General features: G+C 36.9%; 2 protein-coding genes across 2 annotated transcripts; both read right to left on the reverse strand.

The window, feature by feature from the left end:
* Positions 1-321: 321 nt before the first annotated feature.
* On the reverse strand, positions 322-1275 carry LOC308350943 (olfactory receptor 8G3-like; the record flags this gene model as incomplete). Its single annotated transcript, XM_080816385.1, has 1 exon — positions 322-1275. The coding sequence occupies one exon, from the start codon at positions 1273-1275 to the stop codon at positions 322-324; it is 954 nt and encodes a 317-aa protein (XP_080672511.1).
* A 7131-nt stretch (positions 1276-8406) lies between these two features.
* LOC308350945 (olfactory receptor 8G1-like) lies at positions 8407-9370 on the reverse strand (the record flags this gene model as incomplete). The annotated part of the gene is given in 2 exon segments (XM_080816387.1): positions 8407-9052; positions 9054-9370. Coding segments are annotated over 2 exon segments (957 nt in total). The 5' UTR covers positions 9365-9370.
* Between the last annotated feature and the right edge of the window lie 1503 nt (positions 9371-10873).

A 10873-nucleotide genomic window follows, 5' to 3' on the forward strand; every position in this document is an offset into this window, starting at 1 on the left:
TATTTCACAAAATCTTAATAATCTACAAACTACTATTATCTTCAAAAATTATCTTCATCATCACCATCATCATCATCGTTCTCATTATTTGTGTTATCATTAAAAATAAAACTAAGGCTCCTTTCATACTCAAGAGTCTTTGATTTTATTCTTAGTATTTCTCCACTCATAATCACTCCAATAAGCTTCCAAGGAATGGCCTGGAGAAGAATTTAGGAGATGTGTTATGTGGGAGAATGTCATTGAATTTCCAAACATCTGAACAATAAACTTAACATGTTATGTATATTAACAAATTAAAGAACTATTTCTGACATGACATCATGATGTTGATTCTATTCTTGAACACTTTCTACTCTCCAGAATTTTCTTCAGGGAAAATTTGACATCCTTATTCCGCAAGCTATAGATGAGGGGGTTCAGCATGGGCACAATGGTGGTATAAAACACAGAGGACACTTTCCCTTGGTCCATGGAGCTCACGGATGATGGCTGCAGGTACATGAAGGCAGCAGATCCATAGAAGACAGCCACAGCTGTGATGTGAGAGCTGCAGGTGCTGAAGGCTTTGGACCTGCCCTCTGTGGAGTGGATACGGAGGATGCTGGACAGGATGAAGATGTAGGAGGCAAGGATAGTTAAGGCAGGAGTCAGGATGTTAAATGCACTCAAGACTAGGACCAATAATTCATTGAGGTAGATGTTGGAACAGGACAGCTCCAAGAGTGGGAAGAGATCACAGAAATAATGGTTAACCACATTGCTCTTGCAGAAAAGGAGTCTCATCATGAAGCCCGTGTGGATTGTAGATCCAATGATGCCCAAACTATAAACTCCTACTGTGAGCCAGAAGCAGAAGTGGGAAGACATGATGACATTGTAAAGCAGGGGATTACAGATGGCAGCATAGCGGTCATAAGCCATTGCAGCCAACATGTGACACTCTGCAATACCAAAAATGAGGAAGAAATACAGCTGAGTCATGCATTCATAGTAGGGAGTGATGTTCTTTTGTGTCACAAAGTTCACCAGCATTTTGGGAGTGATGACAGTGGAATGGCAGAGATCAATGAAGGACAAATTGCTGAGGAGGTAGTACATGGGGGTTTGCAAGTGAGAACTGAGCCCTTTCAGTGCGATCATGCCCAGGTTCCCCACCACCGTGACCACATAGATTCCTAGGAAGAGGAAGAAAAGGGGCAGCTGGAGTTCTGGTTTCTCTGTTAGCCCAGCAAGGATGAACTCAGTCACTGTAGAGTGATTTCCAGGGTCCATTATCCTCTCAAAGGGTTCTAAGCTTAAAAAACAGAAAATGAGTGTACTCATGTGGGGTGTGTGAATGTGTGTATACATATGTATGTGTGTATGTGTGTGAGGGAGAGAATAATTTTATGGAGATCATTATTTTATCCCACATCAAAGGACATTCCTAATGCAGGTACCTCTTGAATCTCTTCTATCACTCTGGGACAACTAATGATTCTAGCTGACCAGAGGAAAATTCAAACTTCTAACTAAGATATTTCCAATTTTAATAGAAAACTCCAAGTTTACATGCTTTGAGTCAGTGAGTAGGGAAGTTACTACTGTTATTTCTTTTTTGTTTAACTTTTTATTCAAATTCCAGTTAGTTAACATACAGTGTAATATTAGTTTCAGGTTACAGTATGGTGATGCAAGTGCTGTTATTTCTAATGACTCTTTCCTGTATGTATATAATCATCCTATATCCCATGGGATATCCTATATGTCTATATTAATGACATGGCATATTAATCAAATGTCATAATGATTAAATTGTCATTCAGTTGAAAATAAGAAAGAGTAACATGTTTTCTACAAGTAATAAACACAGGATTCATAAGTCTGTGAAAAGTTGTTAATTTGGTCTGAATCATTTTCCTTACCAGAATTTCTGCACAAAATACCTGAAGGACTGGGCAGCTGCCAATATCATTCCACCCGGAATTCTGCTTCTCTTCTTGTCCTAGTTTCCTCCACCCAGACCTACTACCTCACAAGGTAAGAACATAACATAACTACACCTCAACAACTTCTCCAAGAGTGAAAACTGTCTTCCTTCCTTTATAATTTAAATAATCCCGGGGGAGTGATCTAATGGCTGAAATTTAAATCATTTATTCTATCTCTGTGGCCAGAGAAGCAGAAGACTATGAATGGTTTATGTTAATTGGACATCATGGTGGTGGTGGAGGTCAGAAAACCACTCTTATTCCCAAAATATGAGAAAGGTTTTGGAAGAAAAACACTAGGTGTCTTCTCATCATGTATTTTGCATGTACTCTCTACAGAATTTTAGGATGGTAGAGATATGGATTATTAGAACACATGCAAAATACAATTAGAAATATTAGTTTCAATTCAATACTAGTCAACAATGTGATCTTTTTAAAAAAAACTAACAGATATTCCATTTAAACTGTAAAGAAAACTAGATTCCAGAAAATGGAAATTCATTTTCTTAACACTAAAGCCATAGTTAGAATAATGTTTTCAATTTCAGATAGAATACTATAAGTGATTTGGAAAAAACTAGACAGTTTCAGAAAAATTATTTAGAAATCTTGTCTTTAGATGAATGGCTGAAATAACTGAGGGTATTTAATTACCAAAAAAAACAAGAAATTCATGTGGCACATGACAGTTATTGCCAAATGTTCAATATTTTGCTGCATTTAAAAGGTGTTGGACTCATTTTATATTTCTCCAAGAAAATAAGGTAAAATGACCTGCTTGAAACTATAGGGAGGACTATCCGGTTTCACATCAAAGAAGTCTGCCACTAATCACATATACCTTGATCTTACAACCAGAACTGTTAGAGCACAGCCTAAAGGGCCATTTAGTGGCTATTGTTTATGGATACAAGCTCTAGATGGGTGGTTGGATTAAGTCATCCTTAATATCTCTTTCAATTCCAATATTTCATGATTGTGTATAATTCCAATAGGTCCTGATATTAAGGTAGGTAGTCATGGATGAAAACAATTTTGTCTTACACTTCCACTAATCATCTGAAAAATGGAAATGTTAATTTCTGTCTCATGTGAAAATTAAATTAAATGATACCTGCAAGGTGCCTAGCACAGTTCCTGGCTCTTGATAAGAACTTAATAAATATCAATGTTGTTTTAATTGTAATCTATTGAGTATCTCTCCACTATATCTTTCATTTGTCCAACAATTGTCACTCCCATAATGAAAACCAGATATGAAAACCCACAATGAAAATTTCTTTCCTCAACATATCTTCTTCTTGTTTCTGTGAATACACACAATGGGGATCCTGGGTGGCTCAACCAGTTAAGCATGCGACTCTTGATTTAAGCTGAGGTCATGATCTCAGGGTCATGAGATTGAGCCCTCTGTGGGGTTCCGCATTCAGCAGAGAGCCTGCTTGAGATTCTCTGCCTCTGCCCCTCCCTCTGCTTGCCCTTACTCTCTATTTCTCTAAAATAAATCAATAAATCTTGAAAATAATAATAATAAAATTTTAAAAATACACAAAATATACAGAAATTTAGAAACTTTTTACTGAATAGTGACCTCTTAAAATTATCAACATTTCCCAAGGTCTCCAAATCAAGTTCAAACCAACTTGTCATTCAAAGATTTATATCATCTGGCAACAACAACAAAAGAGTATTCTTTTTTTTCTGTTCCAACAAGTATCATATTGTTTAGTTATTCCTCAAGAGTATTTGGTAGATTCTTAGTTTTTACTCATCATATTCCTTTATCTTTTCTCTTCTTCCATTCCCTCTACCTTGTGAAACTTATTTAATAATTAGGATCATTTAGTTAAGGAGATTAATATGAGAGCCCCAGTCAACATGACCAATTGTTTTGTGCCCATAATACCTTTCCTATGTTTACGTAAGCACTTACTTAACTTTCTATTAATTATTATGAGTTATTTACTGGTTTCCCTTGTCTACTAGACTGTAAATTCAGCACAGTCCCTGGCACAGTGCTTTGTGTCCAGTGATCCTCAACCAATGGGTGTTAAATAAAATTGTGAAAGAAGGTTAGAGATAAGTTAACAGAGACTAAATCAACAAAGACTTCACTGCTTGAGTTGAAATGAGTAAACAAAAAAGTATTTGCCATAACTTTATACTAGAGGGATCAGAGAGAAAATAAAGGGACCTGTGCTCATTAGAGTGTGAATAATGGGATGAGGACAGGTGAGGACGTATAAATAACTACGTGTGTCTGTATGTGCACTGGGAAGGGAGCTTGAGTGGAAGACTAAGATTTTAAAAGCCAAGGACTGAGATTCACACCTACCCTTCTTCTTCCCAGAGAGTTCAGTGCTGTGTATTTTTCTTCTTCATTGTTCTAGAGGGGAGAATGACATGATGATGCTGGTGGATAGTTCTGAGTACTAACCTTGCAAGACTCTTTGGTGCTGAGAGGGTCATGGTCTAAAAGGTTTTTTGGAAATTGTTTTTAGTCACTGATCTTGATTGCTGGTGAAGTTGATGCCCAAGGCCATCTGTCCCCCTCAAAGGCTGTTTGATAGGATGAGAGGATTTTATACTCTGGGTATAGATACTAAATGTCTGATTAACAAACAATGATAATGGCCTCCCACTAGAATCTTATCCCACAAGGATCCACTCTTGGGAAAAGAAACTGTTAGAACTTCCCTTTCTCCATTGGTTCTCAAGTGCTTAATAGTGTCATGTAGGTGTGATTCATTGTTCTTGCTAGGTTACATATCAGTATTTAGGATGTGAGAGATATTGTCAGAACACCAGTGAATTTCATGCCAAGCCATTTTAAAATGCAAAATTTCAGGAAATTTTTAAGACATACACTAAAGAAGTTTTCTAAAGTTCTTTCCCACAAAGGCAAAGTAGAAAACTAGGGAAAACAACCTGGTTATGTAAGATCTGAAAGTTTTTATTTTCATTGACCTCTGTTAACTGTACTTAGATTTCATAATGTACTCATAAAACAGTGACACTTGGAATGTTTTAATTTGTTGCCTAAATGAAAGTATCTGACAAATATTGCATATTCCCCTGAGGAGTTCCTAACAAGAGGAAGGAGAGATGATGGCTTTATTTTTTCCTAAAATTAAAAGAGAAATAATGAGAAGCAATAGTAACATATGTGCTATAGAGATTATTTCAGTTCTATACAAAGGCTACATCATTTTACTGGAAATAAAAATAATATTTAACATTTTATTCAAAGTATTTATTGAATGTTACATACTTTTTGACAATAATCACAATAAATTTTCTTAATCAAATTTACTCTGCAATGCTTTAAATTATTGTTAGAAATGGACATCAACCTTCTTTGTAAAGGTATTTTTGCCAATCACCATGAAAAGAGCAAAAACTTAGAACAGAATGTTCATAAACCCTATGGAAAATGTTACTTATTAATAATCAAAACTTAGAACAAGAAATATGGTTTGTTCTTTAGAATTTGACAATTTTGATAGAGATAATATCCACAAGCACACATTAATAGTAAACAATGGAAAAGACATCATTATTAGAGCATATATGATGAACCAGAAGTATGTCTGCTAATAGCCTGGAGTGGTCAGAAATGCATGGAGAATTAAAAACTTCTGTTTGTCATTGAAAGGTATATAAAATTTGGAAAGGGAAAATGAAGTCAAGAAGTCATTTCAGAGGATATTATGCTAAGTGAAATAAGTCAGACTGAAAAAGAGAAATACCATGTGATTTCACTCATCTTTGGAATCTAAAAAACAAAACATGTGAATAAACAAACAAAAAAATCAGAATCAGTCCTATAAATACAGAGAACAAACTGACGTTTGCCAAAGGCAAGGATGGGGGGGCGGTGAACAAAATGGATGAAGAGGAGTGGGAGAGACTGACTCCCAGTTATGGAATGAATAAGTCACAGGAATAAAAGGCACAGCATAGGGAATATAGTCAATGATATTGCAATAATGTTGTATGGTAATAGATGGTAACTACATTTGTGGTGAGCCTAACATAATGTATAGAGAAGTTGAGTCACTATGTTATAGACCTGAAACCAATGTAACACTGTGTGTCAACTATACTCAAATTAAAAAAAAAAAAATCAAACTTTTTCACAGTGAAGAAAACCATCAATAAGACAAAAAGACAACTTACTGAATGGGAGAAAATATTTGCAAATGATATATCCAACAAGGGGTTAATATCCAAAATATATGAAGAACATAAAGAATTTATACAACTGAACACCAAAAAAAGGCAAACAATCTTATTTAAAAAATGGGCAGAGGAACTTCTTTTCCAAAGACTATAGCTGAAAGAATATATATGGCTGACTTTGGAAAACAGTGTGGAGATTCCTTAAGAAATTAAAAATAGATCTACCCTATGACCCTGCAATTGCACTATTGGGTATTTACCCCAAAGATAATGATGTAGTGAAAAGGAGGGCCATCTGTACCCCAATGTTCATAGCAGCAATGGCCACAGTCACCAAACTGTGGAAAGAACCAAGGTGCCTTTCAACAGACGAATGGATAAAGAAGATGTGGTCCATATACACTATGGAGTCCATCAGAAAGGATGAATACCCAACTTCTGTATCAACATGGACGGGACTGGAGGAGATTATGCTGAGTGAAATAAGTGAAGCAGAGAGAGTCAATTATCATATGGCTTCACTTACTCGTGGAGCATAACAAATAACATGGAGGACATGGGGAGATGGAGAGGAGAAGTGAGTTGGGGGAAATTGGAGGGGGAGGTGAACCATGAGAGACTGTGTACTCTGAGAAACAAACTGAGGGTTTGGGGGGGGTGGGGGCTGGGTGAGCCCGGTGATGGGTATTAGGGAGAGCATGGATTGCATGGAGCACTGGGTATGAGACATAAACAATGAATTCTGAAACACTGAAAAGAAATTTTTAAAAAATAAATAATTTTTTTAAAAGTATAAAAATTTTTTTTCCAAAAAAAAAAAAGAATTTATGTGGCTGGCCATATATTAATCACCAAGGAAATTCAAAGAAAACCACAGTGAGATATCACCTTATACCTATCAGAATGACTAAAATCAGAAGGACAAAAAATAACAAGTATTGGTGAGGATGTGCAGAAAAAGGAATGCTTGTGTACTGTTGGTGGGAATATACATTGGTACAGTCACTGTGGAAAACAGCATAGAGGTTCTTTGAATACTAAAAATGGAAACATCATATGATCCAGTAATTCCACTACTGGATATTTACCTAAAGGAAACAAAAACACTAATTCAAAAGGATATATGCACTTTTGTGTTTATTGCATCATTATTTACAATAGCTAAAATATGGAAGCAACTTAAGTGTCCATCAACACATGAGTGGATGAGGAAGATGTGACATATCTATACAGTGGAATATTATGCAGCCATAAAAATGATATCTTACCATGTGCAACAACGTAGATGAACTTAAAGGATATTGTGCTAAGTGAAATAAGTCAGACCAAGAAAGACAAATACCATATGATTTCACTCATATGAGGAATCTAAAAATCAAAACAAATGAATAAACAAATAAAAAGCAGAGTCAGGTCCATAAAGGCAGAAGGGAGAGGATTGGGGGAAATGAGCAAAATGGGTGAAGGGAATTGGGATAAACAGGTCTCCAGTTATGGGATGGATTAGTCATGAGAATAAAAGGCACAGTATAGGGAATATAGCCAATGATATTATAATAGTGTTGTATAGTAACAGATGGTAGCTACATTTGTGGAGAACGTAGCATAACATAGGTTGAATCACTATGTTGCACACCTGAAACTAAAGTAACACTGTATGTCAACTACACTTGAATTAAAAAAGGGAGAGAGAGAGAAAAGCATACTGGTAAGACCTTACCATAGAGTTCTGGCAGGTGGTATATGATATCTATTATGATTAGTCACAGTCTTCAAACCAAACATGTAAAATTAAAATAGTTTATGAACCCTAATGATAATCACAGTCATTTATAACATTTTGTCCTTTCAAATAACTAGTAGAAGTTAAAAGTCTTGAAAAACATATTAAAAGATAATTAAAGAATTATCAGAAGAATTGTACTTGACTTATTTCACCTATTTAAGTTAGCAAATACCCATTTTATGCATTCTATTTCTAGGGGATACTCTAATTCTGCAAATTTTATTTGTCTGCGCTGTGCTTTCTAACCCCAGTATACTTGGTGCTCTCTGGTGTCCATGTGGTGTCCAATTCTATGTCCAAAACACGCCATTGTATAATCCTGCTTTCCATATGACTGGCACTATGAATCCAGTCCCCTCCTGCACTATTTTTCCAAATTATCAGGTAGTCACAACAATCTCATTACTTGTAGACATACATTGCTGTCTCTGGACTGTTTCCTTATCAAATCTCATTGGAGAATTATAAATTTTTGCTCAGGCAAAATACCCCTTTTCTTCTTTTTTCAAGGATCTTATTTAGGGCAACTTTGACATCCTTATTCCGCAGGCCATAGATCAGGGGGTTCAGCATGGGCACAATGATGGTATAAAACACAGAGGACACTTTCCCTTGGTCCATGGAGCTCACAGATGATGGCTGCAGGTACATGAAGGCAGCAGATCCGTAGAAGACAGCCACAGCTGTGATGTGAGAGCTGCAGGTGCTGAAGGCTTTGGACCTGCCTTCATTGGAACGGATGCGGAGGATGCTGGAGAGGATGAAGACGTAGGAGCTAAGGATCATAAGGCTGGGGGCAAGGATATTAAATGCACTGAAACACAAAACTACCACCTCATTAATGTAAGTGCTGGAGCAGGAGAGCTCCAGGAGTGGGAAGAGATCACAGAAGTAATGGTTGATCTTATCAGCTTTGCAGAAAAGCACTCTTAACATGCAGCCAGTGTGAGCTGTAGCACCAGTCAAGCCCATGATATATACCCCAACTACCATCCCAGAGCAGACCTGATAAGACATGGTGACATTGTAAAGCAATGGGTTACAGATGGCAACGTAGCGATCATATGCCATTGCAGCCAACATGTGACATTCTGATATAACATACAAGGAAGAAGTAGAGCTGAGTCATGCATGCTTGGTAGGAGATAAAATTTCTCTCTGTCACAAAGTTCACCAGCATTTTGGGGGTAATGACAGTGGAATGGCAGAGATCAATGAAGGACAAGCTACTGAGGAAGTAGTACATGGGGGTGTGCAAGTGAGCGCTGAGCCCTATAAGCGTGATCATGCCCAGGTTCCCCACCACCGTGACCACATAGATTCCTAGGAAGAGGAAGAAAAGGGGCAGCTGGAGTTCTGGTTTCTCTGTTAGCCCAGCGAGGATGAACTCAGTCACTGTAGAGTGATTTCCTGCTGTCATTTTCCTCTGGGAATTTTATGTAGAAAGAAAAGAAGAAAATTTGTGGTAGATATTTATTGTCCCACCATGTAATGTAGTATGAAACAGAATTTGTCTTTTCAACCAGGTAGCTCCAGTTCTATGTCTGTCCCTGACCTATGTTAGCACTCAAAGACCCTGAGGTCTCAGTAATGTGGGGCATATAAACAAATATCAGATAGAACTAGTCTCTTTTTTGTTCTATGCTTAAGAGTGGCTCTTATGCACTCTTATATTTATTGTAGCATTATTCATGATAGCCAAATTATGGAAGCAGCCCAAGTGTCCATCAATAGACAAATGGATAAAGATGGGAGATATATATAGCTATAGATAGAGAGATATATAGATACACACACACACACACACACACAAGCATATAATGAAATATCATTCAGCCATAAAAAAGAATGAAATCTTGCCATTTGCAACAGCATGGATGAATCTAGAGAGCATAATGCTTAGTGAAATAAGCCTATCAGACAGAGACATATGCCAAATGATTTCACTCATATATGGAATTTAAGAAACAAAACAAATGAACAAAGGGAAAAAAATAAGAGTCAAATCAAAAACAGAGTCTTAACTATAGGGAATAAACAGATAATAGGAGGTAGGTGGAGAATGGGTAAAATAGAATGGGATTAAAAGTAAACTTATCTTAATGAGCACTGAGTTATATAGGGAATTGTTGAATCACTATATCGTACACTTGAAATTCATATAATACAGTATGTTACACTGGAATTAAAAAAATATAGTCCATGGCTTGGTTTTATTACTCTCACTTCTTATGCAGAACAAATACCAGTATGCCTGGTTTACATATTAGGTAACTGAGGGTTATAATGGTTGGATATTTGCTTGTATTTAGGTATGCAATCAGTAAATGATCAAGGATATGAGCTAAGGCTTGTCTGTTTCACCTCCCATATGCTATTTTATTTTATTTTTTTTAAAGATTTTATTTATTTATTTGACAGAGAGAGAGAGAGAGATCACAAGTAGGCAGAGCGACAGGGAGATGGAGAGGGAGAAGCAGGCTCCCTGATGAGCAGAGAGCCCGATGCAGGGCTCAATCCCAGGACTCAGGGATCATGACCTGAGCTGAAGGCAGAGGCTTTAACCCACTGAACCACCCAGGCACCCCACCCCCATATCTTATTTTAACTACTTATGTCTGCTCCCCTATCTTTATCTCTTTGTCATAGCAGAGAAGCCACTCACAGCAATTAGTGTGAAGGAAAGAACTTATGTAAAGTACTGCAGTAGTGTACTGACAACTGGTCCAGTCTAGACTTCCTGTAGTGAGTACCCTGACTATTGACACCCCTTCAAAAATACAGAAATACTGGCTCTGGAATGTAACTGGATAGCTAACAAGTCTATCATTCAGCTTGAATTCCAGATGCAGGAAGGGTGTGAGTTTCCTAATGAGGAGTTTGGAAGTATGAAACATTAAAGTCCAAATTTGTTTATTCCAAAAACACT

Source organism: Martes martes, assembly GCF_963455335.1.
Source record: "Martes martes genome assembly, chromosome: 10".
Classification (NCBI taxonomy): Eukaryota; Metazoa; Chordata; class Mammalia; order Carnivora; family Mustelidae; genus Martes; species Martes martes.